At 36.4% G+C, this 27,733-nt stretch overlaps 1 protein-coding gene across 28 annotated transcripts in view; it reads right to left on the bottom strand.

The window, feature by feature from the left end:
* LOC139149298 (ryanodine receptor 2-like) overlaps positions 1-27,733 on the bottom strand; it is a 146,668-nt gene that overhangs the window by 79,487 nt on the left and 39,448 nt on the right. For 23 of the 28 annotated variants that reach the window (XM_070720959.1, XM_070720956.1, XM_070720957.1 and 20 more), the window contains exons 6-46: positions 27,538-27,561; positions 26,328-26,440; positions 25,496-25,613; positions 24,127-24,226; positions 22,776-22,850; positions 22,033-22,091; positions 21,807-21,904; positions 21,248-21,367; positions 20,502-20,543; positions 19,580-19,701; positions 19,048-19,169; positions 18,872-18,936; positions 18,284-18,419; positions 17,724-17,825; positions 17,282-17,400; positions 16,964-17,097; positions 14,408-14,646; positions 13,703-13,895; positions 13,026-13,236; positions 12,377-12,481; positions 12,087-12,190; positions 11,577-11,660; positions 10,732-10,891; positions 9,776-10,026; positions 9,368-9,488; positions 9,036-9,132; positions 8,699-8,776; positions 8,245-8,303; positions 7,746-7,810; positions 6,335-6,439; positions 5,680-5,796; positions 5,168-5,325; positions 4,581-4,697; positions 3,577-4,243; positions 2,728-2,899; positions 2,408-2,494; positions 1,830-2,019; positions 1,310-1,391; positions 1,006-1,127; positions 808-883; positions 277-453 (exon numbers count right to left, since the gene is read on the bottom strand). In XM_070720959.1, the coding sequence (XP_070577060.1) occupies positions 277-453; positions 808-883; positions 1,006-1,127; positions 1,310-1,391; positions 1,830-2,019; positions 2,408-2,494; positions 2,728-2,899; positions 3,577-4,243; positions 4,581-4,697; positions 5,168-5,325; positions 5,680-5,796; positions 6,335-6,439; positions 7,746-7,810; positions 8,245-8,303; positions 8,699-8,776; positions 9,036-9,132; positions 9,368-9,488; positions 9,776-10,026; positions 10,732-10,891; positions 11,577-11,660; positions 12,087-12,190; positions 12,377-12,481; positions 13,026-13,236; positions 13,703-13,895; positions 14,408-14,646; positions 16,964-17,097; positions 17,282-17,400; positions 17,724-17,825; positions 18,284-18,419; positions 18,872-18,936; positions 19,048-19,169; positions 19,580-19,701; positions 20,502-20,543; positions 21,248-21,367; positions 21,807-21,904; positions 22,033-22,091; positions 22,776-22,850; positions 24,127-24,226; positions 25,496-25,613; positions 26,328-26,440; positions 27,538-27,561 (5,386 nt within the window). The remainder of the gene's footprint in view (positions 1-276; positions 454-807; positions 884-1,005; positions 1,128-1,309; positions 1,392-1,829; positions 2,020-2,407; positions 2,495-2,727; positions 2,900-3,576; positions 4,244-4,580; positions 4,698-5,167; positions 5,326-5,679; positions 5,797-6,334; positions 6,440-7,745; positions 7,811-8,244; positions 8,304-8,698; positions 8,777-9,035; positions 9,133-9,367; positions 9,489-9,775; positions 10,027-10,731; positions 10,892-11,576; positions 11,661-12,086; positions 12,191-12,376; positions 12,482-13,025; positions 13,237-13,702; positions 13,896-14,407; positions 14,647-16,963; positions 17,098-17,281; positions 17,401-17,723; positions 17,826-18,283; positions 18,420-18,871; positions 18,937-19,047; positions 19,170-19,579; positions 19,702-20,501; positions 20,544-21,247; positions 21,368-21,806; positions 21,905-22,032; positions 22,092-22,775; positions 22,851-24,126; positions 24,227-25,495; positions 25,614-26,327; positions 26,441-27,537; positions 27,562-27,733) is intronic. The other 5 variants (XM_070720971.1, XM_070720983.1, XM_070720985.1 and 2 more) reach the window with 1 other exon arrangement.

The following is a 27,733-nucleotide window of genomic DNA, read 5'->3' as shown; positions in this document are numbered from 1 at the left end:
CTGTTTTCATCTTTTATCTAGTTTATCGAGATTTCTTTGGCATTCACAGACAGTGTGGAAGTTAACACACTTTCCATCTGTGCCTTGATGGGTATATTCTCTAACCTATGCAAAAACATGGCTGTCACAATGAAGTAATGGCAGACTAGGAAAACATGAAGGTACAAAATCTGTGAACAGGGTTCTAAAACTTTTGATAACAAGAAGCTTTCATGGTATTTTTTTGGTAGAATGAATACTTTGACTTAACATGAAGAGTACTGACAGAACACCTACTGTGTAATGTGGTGAGCTGTGGCTGAGTAATCTAACTCTGGTCTGATAGAGAAACTCTGAGTGTGACTCAGTGCACGTTTCAGTGAGTAGCTGGGTGACGGTGGTTCTTCATTGTACTCTGGCAGTCTGGATTTGTCAACTCCAAGTGGGATGATGAATTCACTTTGGGTCATCAACCTGTGGACGATGGCAAATGATAAGGGTGACGATGACTTCAATGGCAATTGAAATGCTATGATCTTGATCTTTAAATATTGAATAATGGAAATGATAAAATTGGTTGGAGGAGTGCCAACTTGATATACATTTTATATAGGACAACAAAAATGTATTTTGAAGGTAACCAGGTCTTTACCGTCACTTAAAATATCCTGTACTCACGTGGCAAATTTCATGTACATTAGTGACAGTATAAGCTACTGTAATTACTTTGCTCAGTTGCCAGGAGACAGCATTGTGATCTGCTTCATCATCTTTCACTAAGAAAGATAATTCTGTTTGCAAAACATAAAGGTAAGCTTGTTCACTTACCTGGCATTAGCATACGTTTCTAGATGTAACGCTATGAGGATGTTGTGGTAGCCCGCCCTCAACGGTCCCGATAGATCTGTTGACAAACACAGAACATGAAGGATGGTTTAGTAAACCAGTAATTCGATAATAATCCTTATTTCATATAGAAGAAATACTAGCATGGAAAATGAGCTAAAAACAGCAATTTTTACTCACATTCACACTTGATGGTATACATCAGCTGATCTTGGTCGACATGTTCTGTCAGAGCATGTGCTGCTCGATGGTTGCCAAGGGAACAGACAGCTCTGTAAAGGTCTAATGTGTGAGAGTGAAAGCTGCAAAGAGAAACAACAAACAAACAAACATGAAGATTCCAATTCGAAGGTTACCAATACAAAGAAAAGTTTGAACTTCGCAGGCAGAGGGTACACTACGGAGATTTTAGTGGGTAAAACTCACATACAGATAAGAAATAATCCTTCTGAGAAAAGAAATTAGAAGAGATATTCACACTTACGCTAAGAGATGACTATCTTCGATGAGTTCAATCATGTCTATACACCTGTATTCTTCTGGAATATGTACAGCACACCATGGCACTGTTCAACAAAAATGTCAAATATCAAATATTTTATCAGAAAGACATTAGAAAATATGAATCTATCTGTTTCTGCTTGAACATCACCATGATAGTATGAAGGTGTGAAGAACAGAACTTTGCTTGAATACAAGACAAGTATTTAGATGTTCATGTATATATTCAGCTATGTGTATATTTGGTAAACAAATCAAGGCCTGCATCTGTGGTCTATGTTGAAATAACACTTTTTTTCTTTGTTATGTAATCGTATTGCTTCATTTCATCAACAGTCACCTATATGACAGAGTGCAACAGAGTGACTAGGCAAATATCCACATTACCTTTTAAGTTTGTCTATATTTACAACCACCTACTGTACAATTTTGAATATTTCTTTAACCTTTGATGATGGTCACCACCAATGAAATTTCACAAACAACCCGATGGTTTATTTTACCTGTATCATTGCTGGAAACAATCCATCCAGCACTGTCAGAATACTTGTGAAAGTCTGTTGTCATGGTTTCTGTGGGAACACGAGACCACGTACAAGTTTGTATGGCTTGAACTTCCACTCTGGATGGACACTGAGGTGTGGGGTTGTTGCATTCACATTTGAACCAGGCAGCAGATAACGGAAGACAATTCTGTAAGTGAGAGAAATCATATTGTAAACATCTTGTTGTCTTCTTTATTGAAGGTTAGTCTACACAAAGTAGAGATTTGGAAAAGAAAAAGCATTGTTCAATGAATTTTGGCCCCCATTTCATTCATCTTTGAAATTTCAGAGTCAAGATTACATAGATATGTGAGGACAGACTAACTTCCCACTTCTATAATGTGTGAAGTGACACAAATGAAAAGTATGTACATAGTAAGCCAACAAATCCATCACATAATAGATATTTTGTTACCAAGCCTCCAATAGTTTTATCGGTGACACATGTGAGTTGAATTACCACACAGTGCTGTGTATTTTGGTGTTTCCTATCATTTACTTTCAGTCTGTCTGCTCTTTTATATAATAAGTTTTACCTTGATGCGCCCAAGTTCAAACTGCAGCATTTCTCTGCTTGTTGGTTCCACAAAAACTGCAGGGAACAACCTTGTACATGGTTCAGTCTATAAGAAAGAAAAATAGTTTTTTTAGTATAGAAAAATTAGCAAGGATATAACATATTGTATAGAGTTTAAAAATTATTGAAATATTTATTCTCTTCAGACACTATATTTTATTGTCCATCATATTCTGTCATCAAAATATACACAATGACTACCAAGAAAAGCATTTCCTGAGCATGAAACTCTCAGAATATTAACCTTACAAGGGAAGTCTTTCACTAGTATTACTGTACCTGATATTTTGTAGGAATATCCTTTCCGTTCATGGTAAATGAAATCTCTCCACAGGAAACATCTATGATACAACCTATCACCAGTGCTGATGACAAACGGCGGCCATCTTGGGTCATCAGTAAATCCATGTAATCACCAACACATATCATGAAGCAGTCTCTCCTCTTCAAGCTTGTGCAAGGAAAAAGAACGACATGATTTATATTAGTATAAATCATGATGACATCACAATTATTAATTCAAAATACAAACATTTTCAATCACTATTTCTCAGTACTCCATAGTATTGATCGATCGACAAGACGATTTCAATTATTTTTCACAGAAGGCACATGAAGTAAGGCATAAACCAGGATGGGGACATTCTTCAGTAAAACCTTGAATAAGCTAAAGCAGGGTACATTTGATATGGAAATGTTTCAGTGGCAGTATCATGCAGTTTCAGACATATCACTTTGCTTTAAAATATCCATACATGCCAACAATTGCATGTCAAAAATCAAAGATTCCGTCTGTTACATATCTAGACTATTTCTCTTTTGCTGCAAGTACCTGTTTTCTTTAATTCCATGATGATATTGGAGCAGTCAGTTTTCCTCAAATAGACATTATAGGAATCATCCTCATAAGTTTTATTCAATTGGAATATACAATGCAAGATCCGAGGTACATGAATATTCCACATTGATTAAGGGTCATTAGCATAGAATTTGAATACCGAAACAATGCTCATTAGTGTAATCTGCATATTTGAATATCATTATACCTCGCATCTTGCACTAATAGAATTGGAAACAAGAACTCAATGCCAGACGAGACAGACAATACTTCCTATTAATTTCATTTACCTTTCCTGAACAGCGCCTCCCTCATTCAGAACATTGATCACAACCTCTCTCATCTTGTCACTTTCAAAACTTGAATTGTAGTAGTGGTAACCAGGTGTCACCCAACCAACGTACACACACGTTGGATCTTGCCCTGGGAACACTCGTATGCTGTAGTAGTACTTTGTGCTCAGATTGATGTCCATTGAATCGTTCTCGCTGATGTCAGAGGTCATATCCACTGACTTGTACATGTCAAAGCTGCCTCCGCCACCGATGGAAGTTAGTTTGGATAGTTTAGGTGGTTGATTGGAGTTCTCTGCACCCGGTGTTTGCTGCCCAACTGCTGGACTTCTACCCCCGTCTCTTGGCAGTGTCGAGTATCCGTCCTGTGCACGAGTGGACGGCGTCGTTCTCTCGCTCACAGCTGAATCCATACTGGAACTTTTCATGAATTTGCTGCGTCTCATTTTGGCCGCATTCATGTCAGCACTGCTCTCCGATATTTTGGACATGGTTTCTGACGACCCACTTCGTGGAATGGTCCTCCCGAAAGGCAAGGCCGACCTCTTCTTCTCTTTTTCCACGGTAAGCCCGTTACGCGTTTTAAAGTCTGTGTCTGTTCCGTTAACTCTCACTGTTGAATCAGAATCTGTTAGAGGTATGTCTGCTCCCCCTTGTTGTAATCCTGACAACAAAAAATGTTGTTTCAAATTATTTAAACAACTTTAGTCATGCATAAAACAAATTTTTTTCTTTTTGGATTACACCAGAAGTAGAAGCTAAAAGTGAATTATCTTGTTATAATGTTGACAACCACACTGTATATATTTCAAATTATGAACAATATTTATGCAGTAATGCATAAAACATATTTTGGTTTTTTTCAGATAACACAAACAAATATACTTTTTAATGTAGTAGAAAGTTAAAAGTGAACCACAATAACTGAAGGCCAGTTCATCTTCATTTTTCCCTACATTGGATTGAGAATAAAGTCTGTACTTAAAGAATGGTTTTCTTACTTCTCCTGTGAAGGCTACCCATCATGGCAGCTTTGGTTCTGTACGTGGTGATTGGCGTGTCATCCAATTCAGAATCAGCATCCAGCATACTACTGTCACTACTTCCTTGCTTGAATACTGCAAGTAAAACAGAAAAAATGCTATTCAGGCTCAGGTTTTCAACTTACAGATAGCACTCGGTAATGTCACTTGATTTGAAAAAATGTCAAAAGTAAATGATTCAAAACACATCCTTGTATGCACAAGTCATTGAAATAGTGTGGAGATTCCCTAACATTGGGTATGCTTTTTGTAAAAAGTAATCAAACATGATAATGAAGATGATAATGATATTAATGATGATGATGATGATAATGGTGATGATGATGAGGATGATGATGATGATGATGACAATGATGCTGCTGATGATCCAAAACTCTGGCAACTGTGAATATCAGATATTTTCATGTCATTTGGGAAACAATCTGATCAATAACAAACAAATTTTCAGCTCTCCTGGAAACTGTAGATTTAAATCCATTTGCACTAAACTCTTTTGAAGAGTTTTACCAATAACATGATGGGAAAACTGTTGAAATTTGTCATACCTCTTTTCCCACCTGTACCTCCTCCGCCATAGTCACTGGAATCTACTTCGCTATAATCAAAGCTTGTACTTCCTTTGTGAAAGAAACGCCTTCCACCGGATTGTGGAGTGGGTTCCTTGGTTACAGTTGGAACTGGGATTGAAATTGCTAGGTCTCCACTGGAAAGTGATACCAAAAAATACATTATTCAAAATCAGGTCTGACATGGTCTAGTTACACAAAAACCACTCTAATCTTTTTCCTTATACTGGAGTTGCTTGTGTCACTAGAAACAAAATATTGACAAAATATTCATTTTCAAATGTGGTATATTGCATTTTTTTTTGTTTTACAAAGTGTGATACAGGTGTACAAAATTGTACATAAATTGTTGACATATTAACACCAAATATAAGAAAGTTGACTTATGCAACTAATTATTTGATGTCCAACTTTTTTGTCTTTATACCTTCATAGCTCCAAAGTAAATGCAGATCCTGAAATAGCTTCATTAAAAGCATTAATGATCTTACCAAGTTGGGAAATCTGTCACTTCAACAGGCATACTCAATCTTAGATATTCAACTGGTGGGTTTTCTACCATTCCAAACGTCTTATTGGACACCTTCAGGCATGGGGGACCTTCAATTCTGTGGATGAGAGATTGTGACTCCATTAGAAAATTGATCATGAAAATTTTCTTTCCGTGAAAGATAAATAACAATGTTAAGGGAAGCCAACTCAAAATGCTCAAAATGCAAAGCAATGCAACAGAGTGATACGTTGCTCTCAGATGTTACTGGGTGGACAGAATATTTGATGTGTTTGTGTTTTAAGTTGTATAATGAAACATGCTGGGTGGACTTTTTTTTCACCCATTCATCGCCATGGTTTGACCCAGTCTCACTGTTTCCCATGGCAAAGTTGGACCTCTACACAGTGAAATGGGGTGAAAGGGTTAACACTGTCTTTGCTTTGCTATAATTAAAGTTTCTAAACAGGGAAGCAATATGATGACCTACAATCATTTTAAAATACTACTTGTAGAACTAAATGACTGTAAACTTAAAAATTGTTGTACAATTACCAAAGAATTTCTTTTTTTACTTTAAGATGAAATTCAAACATGTTACAGTACTGTTATGTTACCATGGAGATTCAATATTAGGTAGATATTCCACAACTCACCCAGCTGGTATTCTTGTCACTTCAAGGGTTTCGTGCTGTGAAAGGATAGATTTGTAGACTGCTTGTTCACGGCTATACCACATCGGCATGTTTCTTTGCATGTTCCTACATCAGGAAGAGGTTATTTAAAGCCAGTCAGGATTGGTAAGTTGGCCCGGGGACAAACATTCGGAATTCCGATACAGTCCACAACAAAGCTACTTATTCTCTAGAGGTCTACAGCATATTTTAATACTAAAGACAGCAAATTTCATATTCCTGGTCTACTCTACTAACGTCCAGGGGGAAAAAACAAAAAATATAAATAAATCTACGAAACTTAAAAAAACACAGGGGGAGAAAAACAACACAAAACATATCATATAAAAAATATAACACTTGGATGGACCATAATCACATTGGATGGGTGATATGTTGAAAATGGAAGCATCACCACTTCAAATACACTAAGTACAAACCAATTTTTTGAGACATGCAAATTGAACAGATGAAAAAAAAATATCTGAGTTTGTGCACGCTCAAAAAGTGAAGTGTATGTTTAAAACTGATACCCAGCGCAATGCAACACTTCTTACAAACAATGGGCTGGACTTCAAAGTAGCTGTGTCCAATGTTGGAATCATTGTAAAAACAATCTCGCAAGTAGAACATGTTCCTTCTTGAAAACACAACAAGAAGTCGATAACCCTTTGGAGAATGAGTGGAGAATCTTTTTAAATAAACAGCTCTAGGTTTCCTAAAACGTGAGTGGGAAATCGCAACTTTTTTCAAGAGACACAGCAAGCTACCAGCTTCAACACGAAAATGCACTTGAACAGAAACACTCTGCCTGATTTCCTTCCCGGTTGCTAGGTTTCAGCGATAGCAACCGGACTGATGATGAAAATCAAGTGAAAGCTAATAAAGACATGCAACTTCTTTTTTTTCTTTTCTACGGTAGAAAGGATGTAGATAGACATACCCCGGTGCGATTGATTTATCAGGACAGCTGTGAGGAGAATGAAGGATAGGGCATGCAGATTGCAAACAGAAAAAAAAAAGAAAAAAGACAGAAAAACTAACTGGACGTGCATTGATTGAAAGTAGCAAAGAAGTCAGTCCAAAAATAGTCCAAGTTTAAATTTTTTTGTCATATTTTTAAAGACAAATACACACTCTTGCAATGCTGTTTTAAGTAAAACTCAGAGAAAGTCAAGCCTAATATTGTTTTGTTACTCGGAATATCGGATCACAAACACACAAGATTAGTTTGGGTGTAAGCTGACAGCATAGATGTACAGCTGGACAAATAAGCTAGGGCTAAGTTGTATCAGTAAAGACAGACAGCGAGAGAAAAATACAAAGTTTTAAAAGCTAGAGCTTTCTTTACGAGTCTGAAATCACTTTGAAAAGTGATGGTGAGTCTACTTACACACAGAATGGTTCGTAGCCTTCTTGGAGTCCACATACTGTAAAGTACTTTAAGGCATGCAAATCCTGCAATGTGAAAGATGATATGCATCTTCAAAAACATTCAAGACTATCTAATTGACGAGACAGGAAATATCAAATGGCTTACAGAGTTGAAATTCATTTTCTCAACTTGACATTTTAAAGTTGTATGTCCGTAAACTCAACAAGGGGAGATAAAACATCACCACAGTTATTAGTAGTTGTCAAAGAAAATTATAAAATGGAGAAAGGCCTTTAGGTATGCATTACCACACAATCTGCTATCTTATTGACACCAGAGATTTTTAACTTGACAAGAAACACAGAACAACATATTCATGACAAACAAGCATCCTATATGCAGTATATTTTAAGACATTTTGGGGGAGAAACAAGTGTATTATCCATATCCATTTTCTTTATGAAAGTTACCGAATAGAAAGATATTTACAAGCACAAGAATCTCATGGACAACTTACTTGACCGAAGTAAAGTCTGGCTTGCTGTCCAGTAGCAAGAGTACATGCTGGTACAAAACCTGAAAATAACAATTAAAAGTTTTGGTATTTCAGAAATTCTCATGGCAACTAACTTTTTTTTGCTAACTAACAACTTTTCTATTTCACAATTTTCTGTTCTGGTTTAAGATATTTCAGGCAGTCAACACTTCAACCCTCATAGTATTTTCATAACCCCAACTGTACACAATTTGTGCACCCTACGTGTGTAGTTTTTGCTTGGAATACACACTTGTATTGGTTAACATAGCCGTATCATTGTGAGAAACAACAATCAAGTGTACACTGGAATCAATATTGTTGAATTGATGTATAGCTTGATTTTTAGCCTACTCTCCACGATTTTTCACACTTTGTTTAACTGATCAGAAGAATTTTAAAAGATCTACTGTGGTAGTGGTTGGACCAAACTGACCTTCACCGATTTGTATGTTATCAAAGGCTGTTTCATGTCCAGAGTTATCTGTCAAAGGTTCTCCATTTAGTGTGAACACTGAAATACACAAAACATATCATCGTGAAATAATAGACTGTAAGTTGGGATTAAACAGAACTAAAACAGTAAAATATGCATTTTGCTGTCAAGATAGGTAGTGTCATAGAGAGTATTTAAAGAAATGTATTCTACCACTGCAACAATTTCACAAGTACAACACAATACAAAAGGATATAAATAGCAAGCATGAAATCACATCTGACAATGGTAATAAATCTTGCTTATGGTGGGGAAAGAGATCCGAGGGTTGACTTACTCATGGTTCTGTCATGCAAATCTAACATACATCCAATGACGTCTCCTACTCCCCAGTTTTTACCAAATGATTCAGAACCTTGATGCCACTTTCGAGACTGGAAAGGAAGGGAAAATTCATAGAGAAAACATATCGTACTCACTATCGCTGGTATAAATCAAAATCAAAGTCTTGCTGTGAAGAGACATATTGTTATGATGTACATTAGGCTTTTGTCCAAAGATTGTCATATTTTCAAATTGCTTTAATGCAGAAGGCACCTCTATTACATATGAAGTTTTGAGCTACAAAGTGGAAAAAATGTTGTCGCTGATATTGAAAAACAAACTCACCAGGAATCCATCGAATGCATAGGAATGACCATCACAGCCCAAGTCATTGTTTGCAAGGCATGATGGGCTAGCCCAGCCTACTCTCATGAAGCCTGCCGTAACACACTCCATTTCAAAGTACCTGAATGATGAAACAGAATTTCAAATTTTCAACATTACTAAAATTTATCACATCTTAAACTGACTAAGATTCTTTACTAACCCCCACCTTAAATTGGGTATTTGTTAAATAATGATAATCGTTACGATATTTTTGAAATCCATATGCTTCTGCTGAATTCTGCCAGAAGAATCACAAACAATATACTGATAATATTGACTTTGGCAAGACAACTGCACATGGGTCAAATCATTGTTTGCATTGATTTGTGAGGAAAACTGTTACAAGACAAAACGCACAATATTTACCATTTGCCAGCAGACACTGCATAACTTTTCTCAGCTCTGTACGTTCTGGTAGCTTGCTTTTTAGCTACTTTTTCTCTTGACGGACCACGAGTGTGATTATCTGGTGTGTCTGTACTCGGTGGTTCCAGGTTATAACCAAATCCTAAGATGGTTCGTACTGTCTCACTGGCCGTGTCTCTGTTCAGTTTCTTTGCAGTGTCATCTAACTGACTGAATGGCACCAACTGAGGATTCCTCTTGTAGACAGAGTCCTGTGAGATTTTAACAATTACATGTTCACGTAAAGTTTCATTTAAAGTAGAACGTTCCTCAGGACAGATATTCAGACTCTCAAACTTATTCTTTTCTGATCAACCAGTTGTGAGGGCTAATTTTAAAGCTCTTGGTTTTAGAAAAGTTTTCAGTCTTAGTTTTTCCAAAAATTTAAAGTTTTATTTTTCCCCATAGAGCACATAGGAATGGCAGCCATTTTGAATCTCAAATATCTGGAAATCTTAGGTAATTTGTCTCTCTCGAACCAGGTTTGCATGGTGACCCCTGATTTTCATTCTTGATTTGGTAAGAGAATGGTCGAAATTTTCATTGAGGAAAGTTCGAGCAAAGGTTAAGTCTTTCACTTTCGAGGCGCATATTACCTTAAAGACTTAGAACAGTCACTTTGATATTGTTTCTCACATATTTCAATTCCATTTATTGGGCACAGTTGTTTGTCTACTACTTGACACTGTGAAGGGATAGCTAATATTTGGCTTGTCAACTGTATATTCATGAAAGATTCACTGCACCTTTGAATGACTTTGAAAGTAGCCGTCAGTGTAGCTGTCAAAACTTTATGATCAAAAGAAATGAAACATTCAGAGATAAATCAACCACTTTTGTAGCAAAATCTTGCTGTCTGTAACAAACATAAGACAGCATTATCAGCACATAAACAATAAACATTCAGCATTCCTTACCTCTGTAAGTCCGTATGTCCATCCCTGTTCGATACGATCTTTAGCCCACACATTATGTGCATTTCCAGCTAGTTGCTCAACCAATCTTTCCATCTTTGGTGTCAAGATTACAGAGGAGAGATTGTAAGGTGCAGGTTTGTACCCGTTTGACATTAAATAGCTGATAAACAAGAACAAAAATATTTTTAGTTGAAATCATAACAATTACATGAATCAAAACATGGTTATATCACAGGCTATATCATCAATGACAATGCTTCAAATAGAGCCACTAGCACACTTTTATGAATGAAACAGAGCAGATCTACAATGATGATTTGGGAGAATTCAGTTTGGGAAAAGTTGGCTTGCTTTTAATACAGTTTTCTACAACAGACTGGCTTTTTAACTTCTTAGATGAGAAAATTTGAGTTTTGATAAAACGTGTTTTCTGACTCTTTCACATACTCATCTAAATGTTCAACACTTCTATTACCCATTTATAGAAATCACAGCTGGTTACTTGGTTATAATTTAACTCACTTATTTTATAGATTTCATTGAGGAGTGAATATTGTACACACTGAAAACTCAGTTTTCAACTTTTACAGATGTGTCTTGTTGCCGAGAACTGGCTCAAGAAATAGGTTTGGCCAGATTAAAATTTGGTAGTGACTGTAAGGCTAACACTATAAAGACTGACACTAAAAATGATTAATATGTTGCAACATGAAGAAGATGAAGCAAAATCAGTCTTCAAAGGACAATCACAGTTTATTCAACTCTAAACTTATTTCATAAGTATATGCATGTCATCATCACTTGATTTACACAGCAATTACTGTTTAAAATTTATTGGAACTCACTTCATAGGTAGTCTGAGTCTCCGGAGAGTGTGTCTAGCAGCGTCTTCATCAATTCCTACATGGTATCCCAAAGCAATTAGTGTTCTGAAATCGATATCAAAGGATGATGTACGTGAGTTGTTAAAACACTACCCTATCAAGGAATTCAATCAAAATATGCAATGGAATTCAAGTAGGCAATTAATGATTGTTTGTGACGTTTAGCATGATAATAAGAAAATTTCCCAGTTTGTCAGGAATTTTTGATATATTTGACACATGGACAACGTGTGGTAAATGAGGTCATTAAATGCATGCATGGCAATCATTGAGTGTCAGTTGCTTGTTCATGCCGCCTGTATTCGTGCTCCTAAAATCTACTCTATCTTAGGACTATTTTATCAGCTCATAAATGTCACTATCATTCTGGTGGCCTATAGACAGAGTTTCCTGCCCTGAACTTGTCCAACTGTGACCTTGACTTTATCATCAAACCACTGGTTTTAGCTTTGATCTTAATTGGAAACTCACTTCAGTGTTTCATAGGCCATTGTGATGTCAAAAGTTCGTTCTTCTTCTGTCAGGCTGTTGAAGGGACACAGGCAGGGATGGGTTTTCTTGGCGTCATCTCGTACCTACACATAACAACACACATAAGAATTATTATCAGATGATATAGTATCTGTGCTTAAGAATTCAATTAATGAAAACCTTCTGCAATATTACTGTCACATTACTTTGGTGCGATAAAACATAGCTAATGGTAACATGACATACTGAATTTTTTATCTGTTGGTAGGTATATGTGTTTATCAACTTACAGGTCCGTACGTCCATCCAGCTTCAATCTTATTCATACACCAAAGTTCATGAATGTTCTCAGCCAACTTGTCCCGTACTCCTTCAATGTAGTGTGGGATAGAAACCTGGTGGTAATGTAAAAAGAATAAACTTTCATCAGTTCAGGAAACCATACATGTTGACATTTAACTGGCTTTTGGGTCATCAATAATTATTTATTTCACCAGCAAACCTTATGATTTGTAACAAGACACACTATATGTGCCTTTCAAAACTAGTACACAACTCTTGTCTATCTCCGCTATACAAGTGAAAACAGACTGCAAAATGTTGAAAAGTGTCATCTTCCCATTCCCTACACCTGTAACATTCTATCCTTTCTGACATGCACTCATTCAGTGCAACATTTATGTATGAACTCAAAATAATAAAGTCTTGTACCTAGCTCCCTAGTCCCCAGTCCCTGGCTCTCAGGCACAACAATACACAATGCATTTTCCATGAGTTACAGAAACTTTTAACATACAAGCTCTGGCAAAGGCCTACCACAAACACATATTTCATAAAACTATTGGTTTGTGACAAGACTTCTGACCGCTTCTTTATAAGAGGGTTCACTGTCAATGTTTCAATTTATAAAGTAATCATTTCTACATCCTTTATACTTACACTGCTAGTATCCACTGGTTTGGGGATAAATGTTGTATGTTCCCTCCATGCCGAGGGGCCAGCGAAGAGACTCTCCTTAAAGTTTCCAAAGTTAAAGCACTGTTGAATGTGAAGTTCTTCTTTTGGCAGGAGTGATTCGTGTGCCGGTGCGAAGCCCTTGGGTGAAGTGTACTTAAATCGTCCATGCTTTCCTCCAAGGATGAAACGGCAGCTGTGGAAGACAGAATCAAAGTTACAGTGACTATGGAAAATTTGCAAGCTATGGCTTCTCTTTGCTTCATTTATCATTCAACAAATTTACACATGACAAATATTTGCTGGATGAAATAGAAGAGGAAATAGCAGCTGGAAAAGCTGTGAAAATGGCTGTAGATTCTGATATGTTAAAAATATAGACTCACTTAATTGTCTTTATTGAACAAACAGGCAAATATAACTGCCAAACATTGCCTACCTAAAAGATTTCTTTGTCCAAACTCAAAATTTGATGTCGCAGTACAGTCATAAAATCTGACCATGGCAAATGTCTAAGATAAACAGCTTCTGTCTTACTTTTCATTTCTTTTCTCATATTAATTATATTTGAAATTTCTTGCAAATAAACACAATAATAGCAAGTCAGACTAACTGTAACTTCACAGAACAAGATTTTATTTTTTCTAAAATTGACATAATACCTGACAGCAGCGGACATACTGATGACAGGGTAGAAGAGTCCATCCAGATTGAAACTTTCAAACGCTGCCTTGACTGGATTTCCATTGACGTGGAACAACATCCTTGGAACACTCAGATCCAAACAACATCCCACTATGTCACCTTTGCCTAGCTTGTGACTACCATTCCAGGGTGCTGACTTTGGTGTACCACCTGTTAAATGTGAGAGGCAAACAAAATTAAATAATCTTGGACTGACATCCTTTCTTCTCCTATATCCAAGGTCTGAAACATCTGAAAGTGATTGGCTCATACTACAGTCTGGTAATAAAACAGGGCAAGCGTTTCACCATCAAAATTTTGGTAAAACTTTAAAATTTTTCTCTGGCAAAGTTTGACCACAAGACAGGGAAATGTGAGTAGCAGGGCAAAAGATATCACAATATCTACATTTTTCCTCTAATATTACATAGATAACCTGAAAGCACACTGTTTAGTTATAGTCTGTGTGTCGATGTCATGTTTGATACTTTGCTCAAGATTGTGAATCTCCACAGTGCTGTCTGCATGTTTGTCCATTATATTTAGTTTTCTTTTCAGATCATCTGTAATATTTTATCATATTCCATGTGTGAAATACATTTTATGAGTCTGCTAAAGACTTAGACAAACTGCTGCTTATAGAAATAGCAAATGCTAGATTGTGTTTGAAATACACTGCTCACCTGTCCAAAGTTGAAGTCCATCAAAACCATATGAGTAGAGATCATCACCAACTGTGATACTATGCCATCCCTCACCACCACGTGGATAGGGTCGGAATCCTTCCGTGGTTGCCCAGCCAACACGTAAAAATGCCTGTCTCGGCGTGGTATGTGTGACAGCATCTACAGCAACTTCAAAGTACCATTTCTTGTACATGGCAGCACCTTCCCTCAGACCAATGAATATGTTGGGCCTAACACTAAAAGGCAAGACAGAAATTTGTCTAGTTTTTCAGCTTATCTTTACACATTTTACTGTACTCACTCATTCAAACTAGCATAAATATTGCAAGTGCAAATTTGTAAGTAAGTCTCTGGTTCTCTGATTGTGATGTTTTTAACCAATGACAACTGATATTGCTTGAATGTGAGTCAATACCGTAGACACTGTACTTGTTCTCTGTCAAGTTCACACTTGGGTCTTTATCAGTAGTTGACAAAAGGGGGGGTTTACACGTGTGAGTTACTGAGTCCGGAATTGACACCGGAATAAAGTTAAACCTGTGTCAGTTGGACGTGTGAACAGACAACACCGAACTAACAAAGAACTAAATTAATTCGGTGTCGGAGGGCTGGTCCAGGTTCGGTGCTCCGTACTAAACAATGGCCTATTTACACGTGTGACCACAACACCGAACTAAATGCCGAACTATATCCTGTCTTCGGGCTTGCGGTAATAGCGTTGATCGCGACTTCGGGTTTGTTACTAAATATAGCTGCACGTGCGCGACATTCGGACAAATAAGCTGAAATTCGGACAAATTTTGTCGTTGCATGCGCGGCTGTTGTTGCAACTTGTAGTCTCAGTCGTAAATTCATTCATAAGCGTGACGCTAAGTAGCCTTTCTAACACTCGCAGGTTTTATTTTTTGTCGTTTATGCGGAAAATGAGGACAAATGTTTATTTATGCATATTAATGAGAGAGAACAGTGACGTCATTTGCGATCAGTGCTATTACCACATTGGACGGTGTTCATGCAAGTAAGCTCTCACGATCTCGGCAACAATTGGCCGCAGGAAGAGATCAGGCTACTAATGTCAATCTGGAGAGACGAAAATGTCATCCGTATGATGGACGGCACGTCGAGGGATCGGCAAGTGTATGAAGTCGTCGCTGCCAAGGCCAGGGAGAAGGGACTCGAGAGGACAGCAGAACAATGCCACAACAAAATCAAACGGTTGCGAGCTCAGTTCAAGTCCGTGTCCGACAACAACCGTCGTAGTGGCAGAGCTAGAAAAACGATGCCATTTTACGATGAGTTGTAGGTAGTAAAGGGAAAGCAACTCCACACATCGTTCATATTTGGGTTGTTTGCGTTTTGTGTATGATATTGTGTATAATATAAGTGTATATCATGTTTAACTGTTTTATGTAAAATGTTGCTTGGCCATGGCGAGACGTACCCGTAATCTACGTGTCCTGTGTTAATCCGCACTGGAGCGGAGAGACTACTGACACTGTGATCCTTTGGCGCTACGTTTCGAAAACAGAGTTTTCTTCATCAGTCGCTTAAAATTCATTTTTGATTGGTGAGACGTGTTGAATGGTTGATTGTTTTTATTTTATAATATGTTGTTCCACTTACGTTTGGTAGGGAAGCTAGAATGTCTATACTGTTTGATCTTGTTGTGTTTGTGTAAGTTTATGTGAACCTGAGTTTGAGCTATTGTAGTTTTTGTGAAGTCTGGCGCTTTAATGTGTGTCGCCTATATTTCTGTTCCTTCTATATGCGATTATTGGTTGGTTTTGGAACAGTTTTTTTAGTGTTTCGTCTTTTTCAAGTTCACTCCAGTTTTCTGTCAGGGCTTGCTTGATTTTTGTCGTTTCGATGTACGGGCTATACGTTGTTATGAAGACTACTGTATTGTTGGTGGCGTTATTTCTTTCGCTTGACCCGAACTAAATTTATACCTTGTGTATGACGTGTAAACGTGAGATCACTTAGATCGCTGATAAGGAATATTTACAGAGCGACTAATCAGATTCCCTCAGGTTTAAAAAAATACACGTGTAAACCCACCTACAGTATACAAGCCATTGAGTGGCCTGGCAAACACCTGTCAATTGACTAATCTGTGGATGATATCATCAGATGAGTTGCCTAAGCAAACATCTAGGGCACTACACTTGACTTGGTGTTGACTTTTCCAACTTAATCCAATGATTATCTCCACAGATTAGTTGCTTATCAGATGTTTGATACCTATCTCGTTGATAGTATTTTCTTAATGATAAAAGTTACTGATAAAAACCTACTGTTGGATTGATGCAGAACATGGTACAGAGGTATCTGAAAAATATTTTTCATTTGAATATAGTTGTAGAAGGACAAAAAGGGAGAGCACCATGTAAAAGTTGAAGTGATATTTGGGCAACATCTTATCAAAGCTGTTATAAAACATATGATACAAGGATGAAATGATGACACAACTCAAGTACTGTAAATCTGCCAGAAACAAGATTTCATTTATAGTTCATATAGACAAGAGTTCATAAAATTGATGATCAAACAAACCTGATGATTTCATCCACCAATGAAGTCTGTAGCAGGATGTCTCTGCTTGGCAGTAAGTTATCACAGATTAGATTTTGATTGGCTCTCACTGCGACACCATTACCAACACACAGTGAACACAGGACTTCTAGCACCTGCAAATGAAAAGCAAAGAATACCACTAAATCCAACAATAAAACTGAATTTTACATAATTGGGAACATAAATCAGTATTGCTTTTAGTTATTAGTTAAAATTCTAAAACATCAAAACATCTGTGAAAAAGATTTTAGCTTCAGAAATCCGTTTGAACTTTAACCAACAGATAGATTCAATTACCTTAGGATCTCTGCCATGTTTCTCTAGTTGGGATATCATTGATCGAATGTGCTGTTCTTTTACCATTTTCAAGGCTTCTGGACTGTCTGTTAACACGCAATGTAGCACGTCCAATACACCTATTTCAAGTAAAAAGAACAAAAATGTTTTGTCATTGCATTTACAAAAGTAGTTGCAGCAACCAATCGGCAATGTTTGAAGTTCCAGTTTCATCTAGCATTCAATCTTCTTGTTCATTTTTCCAGAAATAATAAAAACATGACCTTACATGACCCCCGACTGAGACATGACATTAAATGACCTCTAACTGAAATATGACCATGAATGACCTTCAGCCTAGGCATGACCTTAAATGACCTGTGAGACATGACCTAAAATGACTTCCAACTGAGACATGACCTAAAATGACCTCTAGCTGAGATATGACCTAAAATGACCTCACCTGTTGATGCCTGTTGACTCTCAAGTCTCTGTATTAACCAGTCAAGTCGCTGTGACTGGGCAAACTGGGAACAGTTGGCTTGGTTCTTTCTGATCATTGCGGCTGTAAAGTAATGTTTCAGATAAGTACACACTATTGTCAAAATTGTTTTTTTAACAAAACAGACAACCTCAAGAATTCGCATTTAACATTCGCAGTAACATTTCTATTGCACGACATGAAGATAAACTAATGACAAGTTACACATGCTTAGCATCAGTACTTCTAATTATAAAAAGTTTATCCGACTTGCCACTTGGCTACCAAAGTGACATGAGCAAATGGCCAACTTAAGAAATTACAGTATGTATTACATTTAAACAGCTTATGAAAAGGAATGGATAAAATGTGTAAAAAATTACATCAAAAAGATCAGTACAAGGCAGATGCCATCATCAAATTTGGAAAAAAATGAACCATTTATAGCTGCATTATCTCTAACGCACAGGATCTATCTTCTAAATTTTGACAAACGCATTGAAAATATAATTTTTTTCCCTTTGAACTACACTATGACTTACCTAAGAGTACATAGAGGGAGTTGAGGATTTCCTCATAGTCTTGTCCAGATTCCTCACCAGCCCAGGCACCAAAATCACGACCGCTCTTGTAAAAACTCAACTTGTCAATGGTTTCCAGAACCAGTACAATCATACCCTACAGAATGGAAAATGGCATGCCTTCTAGATTTTTGTCTCTGTTGTTTTGTGATAACTGTTTGAACATAAACATCATCTGTATAGTACTTTGAACAACAAACATGGAAATAAGGTGGAAAATTATTCCCATTATTATGTCAAAAGTGCAACACTCTCTCTGGAATGAGACACTAAAAGCCTCAAACTAATTTCACTATTTCGAAATAATTTTTTGAATCCTGCAGTAAATTTGTCCAAAAAAATGAATTGAGATTGCGTTGATTTCCCATGTACTCATGAATTCCTTACTGACATGCATGATCCGTTCCTGTCTATGAGTCTTTCCATGACAAGAGAAACCACAAAATAACACAATTGTGCCCCAAATGATGATGAGTCATTATCAATGGGGAATATCCATTGGCCTAAAACTGTGCATTATGTACCGTACTATGATGCAGTATCTCTTACCTCCTCATTGAAAAGATCTTGTCTGTTCCTCAGAGCTCGTAGGGCTTTCTGTTGCTCTTCATGGACTATCAATAAGAATGAACGACAACAATGAGTATGTTTTTCCACCATAGTAAGCTCATAAAATTAAACAGCAAAATTACTGAACTCCGCAAATATTACAACAAGACACATACCCATGTCATCGTGCGGTTCAGCAAAATACTCAACCAGATCTTCCAGACAGTTGAGTACTTGAGAAAGAGAACAGCTAGCCCACTGTTCACTGTCTCTCTCGATCCTCAGAGAATCCAGAGCACTGAAACAAATTTGTACAACAAATTCAACATAATTACAGTTCATTCATCAAAATTCTGGTATCACAAATGCTATTCCCTACCTGCATACTCTTGCCTAATTAACTAAGATTAAATAAAATGGTCTTAATATCTTTAAGTGTATCGGGTATCATTGCATTGAAAATCCTGTCAATTAGAAAATGGTTTGCAAAGGAAGCACATGACCTTTGAGCCCTCAAGAGAGTGAAACCAAAAGTTTCACATCTGTGCCAATGTCAGTTCAAAGGTCAATCATGGCCAACAATGTGTAACAGTCTGGCTTGACAATTCATGGCTCTCTGTGAAAATTAAGGTTCTTACTCTCACACTGTCACACAGTCAGTTTTTTTAACTATGCTGCAGTATTTGAGGTTCACAGTTCATAACTTACCTGTTGAATCTGTGAAATATTGAGGCAGTTTTTCTGATAACCCTTGCCGAGTTGGATTCTTCTTCTCTGGCCCTGGCCACTGAGAAACCATCGTCCATGTGACCCTCCGAATGCATGATCACCTGACAATATCAACAAATCACAAATCAATAACCTCTTGGATAAAGACAAAACAAAACACAACTATTTTCTTCATCAATCCAACACCAATACTTGTGAATAATATCAAAGATGCAGTCTTAAAAACTAACAGCTCCATTATTTTCCACTCTTATTTTAAGTTTATACTCTACAAGTGACCCAACAAATCTATATTTTTTTTATTTTGTCTTTCTCTTTGACATTGATTGAGAGAAGAAATATTTTATTTTGATGGCAATAGTGATCTATGCACATGACCAATTCCACGAACACACTGCCTTTAAAATTTATTAACAGAAGCAATACCACTTTGATGATATTTACAAATGATGATTTTCATTTAAATGATGTAAACAAATGAGGATTCCTCTTTTACATTGTCACAGTTAAGGTAGTATGTGCCTCTGAAGTGAAAGACTTAAACTTTTACTAAAACTTTCCTCGGTGAATCTTCAACCACTCTCTTACCAAAGCAAGTATAAAAATTGGGGGTCACCATGCAAATTATGGAGTTAGAGAAACAAAATACCTATCATTTACCAACATTTGAAATTCAAAATGGCCACTGTGCCTGTTTTAACTCTCTGGGGAGAAAATAATTTTCAATTTTCAAAAAACTAAGATAGTAAAGTTTTCCTAATGCCATAAGCTTTAATATGAGCCCCCCCCCCCCAAGTGTAGATCAGAAAAGAATTGTAAAAATTTAAGAGTCCTTATATCTTTCCCCAATGTACATTCTTCCTAAATTGATGAAAGCTTGTAGACATCGAGTCAGGCATACCTTCCTCTCTATTCCTCTTCCTCTGACATTAGATTCCACGGACTGTGTGACAATAATACATAAACAGATATGGTTAATTTAGTATCTGTCTACACAAATAGGATGTCATGATTTTGTTTGAACCCTTAATAATTATCTACATTCATGAGTCATATTGAAAGTGTGACCACAAAATTCAATTTCATCTCTTGGCTCCATCTTGTCATTACACATCTGACCTCGGAACAAAAAAGACACAACGAAATCAAATAGAACATTGTTTGATCGTAAAAGGCCATGATAATTGGTACGGTAAAAAATTTGGAACAGATTATTTCCTTCAGGGCAACCAATTCAGTGACAAATATTCTGTTAGAATAAAGGAAGATCAAACTACCAGACCAGCATAGACTAAATTTCTTAAATAATTCCTGCTTGATTCAGGCAGTATGCAACTAACAAGGTAGGCTAAAAATTTAGATCAATTTCTGGTGATTGCATCAATTTGCATCATGTGCATCATGATGTCTTTTTTTTCGCATTCTGGTGAGTTAAAAAATACTAAATATCAAGGACAAGAAATAAATCACCTTTTTTGTGGCCTTACCCTGTAATTTTTTTTAAATATTTGTAAATACAACTCTCTCTCTCTCTCTCTCTCTCTCTCTCTCTCTCTCTCTCTCTCTCTCTCTCTCTCATTTTCAATCTGTCAACTATCACAAATGTTGAGAGCACAAGGTGTTCTCAACAGAAAGTATGCTGCTTACCAAATAGGATAGCCACTGTCCAGTTGCCTGATGTTGAACAAAAACAACGGAATCACCGTATTTTATGTCAGCCTTTCCCATTCCTTCATCCTTCTTGTTGTCCCAATGTGATTTGTCATCCTGGAAAAGAATCAGAATAGAAATGAGTTTCAGAAATGAAAGTGTTGGACTGAATTAAATGGTGTTGTTGCACAGTGTTGCTTAACATGATCGAGAATTTGACAATCTGTGTCAAACACTAATTGGATCTTCCTTATGCATCATTCTTAGAATGCAGCCTACATTATGCATTGACTTTAATACTAAAGTGATGTGAATCATGTGATCAGTATCACATGATCTGTTCTGACCAAAGGAAATGACATAATCTGATTCTTGTTTGTGGATAGAGCGTAAAATGTTCTGATCATGTGAGTGATAACATCTTGACAGATCAAACCTATTCTGATCATAGTTGAAGACAGAGCAATTTCATTTGCAAAGATAGATATTGGTGTCTGAGAAATGAAATTTTTACCACAAGTTTCATCCTTTCTAGATTTTAACAGAAATGACAAACCTTAGACTGTCTCAGACAGAAAACACTACTCTGTGTGTCAGCCATGTTTCTAGGGACAATATACACTTCTTTGTCTGGTTTTACAGCAAGGTACTTTCCTGCAAAGACGATAAGAAATTATAGATTCAGTAGTTATCCAGACAACAAACAACTTTCAGTTTATATTTTGGGTTTGGCTACTGACCTGGTGGAAATTCTATTCATATATAACTGACTTGTGTCTTACCTGATGTTAGATGCCTAAGCCTGCATTGTTGACCCCAGCCCAGATAACTACCACCCCATCTGAAATGTAAAAGCAAAGATAATCATAATTCATAATCTTTATTTCTAATATAGTGCATTACTTATTTAAATATCTCAAAGCACTTTATATTAAAACATGAAAAATGACAACAATAAAAATATACAATAAAAAGTAATGACTAACAAAATCATGAAATGGTTCAAATAGATCAGTATATAAACTTATGCACAAAACAACGTAAAAGGTAAGTTTTCAACCCAACTTCAAAATTATTAAGTGACTGAAGTGTTTGAAGGTGTAACAGTCAAGAATTCCACAAATGAGGCACATAAATTGAAAATGGTCTATCTCCACAGTAAGCTCTGCAACCAATGGGTTGATGTAACTTAATTTCCTCATTATGATGTTAACACAAGGTGTGACTGGTACTGCATCTAATCAAGAGTTCATCTAGATAATGGTACACAACTACAGAGAACTTTGAAAGTAATACAAAGAATTACATACACTTCAATATTTATTATTTTGATTACACTGCTCAACATTCAAATATTATAATATATGCAAAGTATCAACACATATGTTACATCAGACTGTATACATCTGATATGTGGTAGAATAATTTAGAGGTGGATTTATGAAGTAAAAAGGACAAGGTTTTACACTGAACTACATCATACAATTGTTTGCAAAGTCAGTAGTGAGAAGTGCTGTACACTTACTTGACTTTGAGGAGTTCAATTCTCCAAAGTGACCTGGCATGGCTACATACAGCACCAGTTTCATAAGACACTTCACTGAAAAATAGGAAATTTCACACAGTATTAATCAGAAAAGCATACATATAATATATCTTCTAGATTCACTTAAAAATGTTACAGCTTTTCTGCACGTACATGTACCTTCCATAGGATATTGTGTGTGTTACTTTTATAATACTGGACTATTTTACGATGTCACCAGCTGTGTATAGTTGAATCTGTGATGTCGCCACAAAATGCTAGTGGTACACAATTTATGAATTAATCTGTCATCTCATAGATTCATATACAATTTACGATGTCACCAGGTGCTGAATATATAACTGTAATCCATACAACAAGTACACTTTAGTAAAAGTGATGAGAGGGTGTGCACATGAAATTTCCATGTTTATATAATTTATTTTCTATTTTAAGAATGAATTCAAATAGACAATTTTACTGCTCAGATTTCCTGAGACAGTACCTTGAATAAATGTTGTGTTTCACAAAGTCATTCCCATCAGAATGGGTACATTTAACGTTGCTGCGAGAGCAAAACGGGAGACTAATTGTTCTGTCTTCCATGATGAAACATGAGACTTTTGATCTTTAGTTATCATGTTAGCAGAGACATTAGAGAAATCAACAACTACAAACAGATTCTTCCTTGTAGATTATTTTTCAAAATGTTGCCTCATCAATAGATCTTGTCAAACACTTGTTCCTAGTCCCCTAAATTTTACAGCCAACATTAAGCCAGCAGAAACTTTGAACTAAGTCACAAATGATACATTTAATGGCCATATATTTCCCTGGCAAAACAAACACGTCTTCACAAATTCAAGTAAGGATTGTCTGATTTCAGCTTGGCTGTTCCTGACAGTACAGATGAGATGAGGTGAAATGAAAACACAACTGTTGCTTAAATTTTATTAGGATCCGATTCACTAATTGTCACTTTAAGAAGTTGCCGCCGGCATACCACTTCAGCAGTGATGAATCAGTTTGGCCTGCAACAAACTATTTGAAGAGGCCATTGATAGGTCAACAATGGGGGTGAGTTGAACAAACGACCCTTGAACTTGTGTAGCATGCATCAATCACTGAGAGTCATTTTCTTTGCTTTCATCCACACTTGTCCATCAATATCATTGATTAGAAGTAATCTCATCTCAATGTCATTATCAAATTATTCATCACTCCTGATCGAGGAAGCCAAAATCAATCTTCCATGACAACAACCTTGACCTAAGACAAGGTCGTACGATAACTCATCTTGGACATCCTGGCTGTCAGCTTAGTGGAGACAAGGATACACAAACAAACATACCTGCAGTTGTCATCATCTTTGCAGCCAGCATGAGGCACTGTGAGACACTCATCCATATGTCCTCTAAAGAACCTCAACACATCAAGACCATTTACAAATCCTGGGCGGGAGATAAAAGGTTAACCGATTATATGAATAATGACTTCAGAATATGTCTAATTAGCTTGTTTCCTTCCTCCTTCGAAAAAATAATTGCAGTAACTGCAGGCATTGGGGAAGGGTCACTGCCTGAGACATGAGGTCAACGAACTATTAGTGAAGGACACTGCTACTGGAGTTCACAGGGGTTCCACGGCTAGCACATTTCTTAAATGCAACAAACCAACAAGGATTAAACAGAGAACAATATTTGTGAGAGGATATTCAATCAACACACAAGACTATTAGATATTTCAGTGTGCCCTTTGACAACAGTTTATGTTTATTGAGATGCGCTTAGAACCGATGTACAACTATAATATTTATAGTTGACAGGTGCATCACATCATACCGGTACTGACGAAAGGTTCTTCTGAATTTGAAAAATAAAGTGTGGCACATACTGGAATAGTAAGAAAACACAGTACGGCGCTCATTTCTTTCAAAGATTTAATAGCAAATCTGCTCTGCTAGACGTTAGGGTTGTAAATGAAATTTCACAATGAAAATTTATCTCTTTAATGTACTTTTAAATTGCGATCATCTGGTACAGTCTCCCCATTCAAGAAACTGATATTTATTAACGGCCCATACCGCTTTTGTTTGTAACCTTCAATTTAATGCCATGAAGACTCCTGGAATTTCATTTTCGACTAAAGTATCAGTGGGAGATTAAACAACAAAATCTGAATTTCATCTGAGGACTCTGGTCTGAAGTCTTCAATGAACAAGAAAATGATCGCTGAAGCTAACATCATAATATTTTATCCAAAATCAGATTAAATGAAATACTGAGGCAAGAGAACTTGGTAAATTTTGTCTTCATGTCTCAAAAACTTTAAGTTTAAAGACATATATACAATGAATGATCAAAGTGGACAATAAAATCAAAGATTTCACTCATGACTGCTTTTCAACATGTTTGGGTTACAGTCACTATTTGTAGATTTTTACGATTAACAGTAATTATCAGCTTCGATAAGGGAGAATTTAAAATCTTAAAATATCACTTCGATAGCTTTATTTCTTGAGAGTAGAAAAACAAAATTTGTTTTCCTTTCCGTATCATTCCTTCTAAAAATTTGATACATCTGCTTGGCAATGAGCTTTAAATCCTCAAAGTTTGCTTAATAAATGTAAAATGCAATTTAAAGGATGAGTAAAGTTCCATTCAGTAAAGGAATAAAACATTTAATATTTTATTAACTTTGTAAGTTGTTCACAGACTCACCCATTGCTTTTGTTTTCACACTGCCAGTACTCACTGGTCCAACTGTCCACAATGTCTGATGAAACGAAGCTAGCACTTTGGAAGGTTCTGGTGGGATTGTACTTGCCGCTGATAAATGCTGCAAATTATAGCCGAGAAGAATTCAACTTTAATCACGCATGATGTCTCTTTGTGATTTCAGGAAACCGTCGGCCTTCATACGCGGCACATCGGGAATTAAAATTATGAATGGACTGCAGAATGCAACTTTTCAAAAAAATGTTGGCACTTGCCAACAGTTCATAAATGCCAAGGAAACTAGAACTATGGAAAGAGATTTATATATATTTCATGGAAATCTGCTGGGAATAATATCACTTTACACTGTAAAAGTTATATCCTGTTCATAGAGAAAGAAAGCTTTGCTCTTTGGTGACATGTGTGACAGTGATCTGAGCTGAGCTTTCATAGTTTCATTCTGTGGTTTATTGAAAACAAGAAAAATTCCATCAGCTGGTTTTTCAGGTCTTTTAACTTTGACGTTTCTGTTTTATGCAAAGGTTTGACTTTCCTTTACATACTTTCACCCAGTCATTGCAATTTCCAGTGTACAGATTCAGTAACATTGTTGAGATATACTGACTCGTAGGAAGGTTATATCTGATAGTATTAAAGCAATAACAGCAAATCACATTGATGTGATGATCAAGTGAGATATTGTGTTATGAGCACACTATAAGATGGGAGGACAGTTTGACTCTCATCTGATTTGTATTCTTGATTTGTAATTCTCAGGGTTTTTTTTAATTTACAACATTGAAGCTACGTGTTTAGATGGGATGTGCATACTTACCAAATATCTTTCAGACGATACACTAACAAGGATCAAATCATCTCCTATCCTGACTTTTTCACCTTCTGATCTCTGTTTCGATGCTGGATGGATCGTCCACCAACAAGCTTCCCCTGGTGAACAAATCAATCAGACAATATTTCTTTACAAAAAAATGCACCTCAAAACTCAAAGTTTAAAATGTTTGCCCAGGAAACTTTAAACTATTCTAAGATATAATCGAGAATGCTATCATGGTTCACCAAGCCATTTCTTTGGATCAGACGTTATTTGTCAAGCTTCAGGTACACTGACATTTGAAATTAAAAATGGAAGCGAAATCTGTGTCTTTACTCAATTTACATCCTGTTCTATTTTTTGCTTTGAGTCAAACAGCGTGCACTGAGCACAGAAAAATGGTAAGATTTAAAGAACTTCCATTTTTCTGAAACTGTCAAAAAAGTGGTATACTGTTTAAGTTCAATGCAAGCACCATAATACACTTGTCTGCCATTTGTCTGAAGGACAAACAATGGAATATGAAAAGTTTCCTTATCCTGACACAAATGAATTTTCTCATTTACCAATCAAATTCAATAACACGAAAAATGTATGCTGGTAGAACATTCATTTTTATATTTCTGCGTTAAGCCATAACTGTCAAATTTACGTCATGCTGCAAGTCAAAACAAGCTGTTTAATCTGTACAGGTGGTTTGATATAAGCGACACAGCTTCATAACACTGATCTTGTACACCTAACAACTTTCAACTGTGCATAATGTAATATTGAAAACAGTAATTTGCTAGCAATAATGACAAAATACATAAAAAAAGTGTAGTTCATCACATTTCAAATACAAACACAAAGAATCCTAATCCCCTACGCACTGTAACAATATAACATCGTAGTGAAACACAACCTTGCCAAAAATTGTGCAAAATACGTGAGTAAATTTTAGACAAATTTGAGCAAAAAAAGAGTGGATTGTAGATAGACATATGCAGGCAACACTGGTCAGTGTGTTCCCCAGGTGTAAATTAACAGCAAGCTGAGGGGTTGGAGGTTGGATTTCACATAACAACATGGTTAAGGAGTACAAAGCGGAGGTTTTGGAGAGGGATTTTACAGGCCTGGCCAACTCACTGACTGTGTCGTGATGAAGTAGATTCCCCTTAGCCCCGGAAAAAAAAGAATCCCCCAAAATGTCTTGAAAACATTTGGACTTTACCTATCATATTTACTCTTCCCGGCCCTGTATCAATGAAGGGTTAAAACAACACACCAGTCAATAGGGTTAACATGGTAACATACACATTACTGGATCAGAGTGAGAGGTCAGATACACGTACAACAAGCATGAAAATATTCACTGAACATCAATGTATAATGGAGTTAAAATAAAACATAACATAAAGATAATTTCT

The sequence above is a fragment of the Ptychodera flava genome, chromosome 14 (assembly GCF_041260155.1).
Source record: "Ptychodera flava strain L36383 chromosome 14, AS_Pfla_20210202, whole genome shotgun sequence".
Lineage (NCBI taxonomy): Eukaryota > Metazoa > Hemichordata > Enteropneusta > Ptychoderidae > Ptychodera > Ptychodera flava.
Note: the sequence above shows the minus strand (reverse complement) of the source record. Positions and strands in the feature narration are given on the sequence as shown.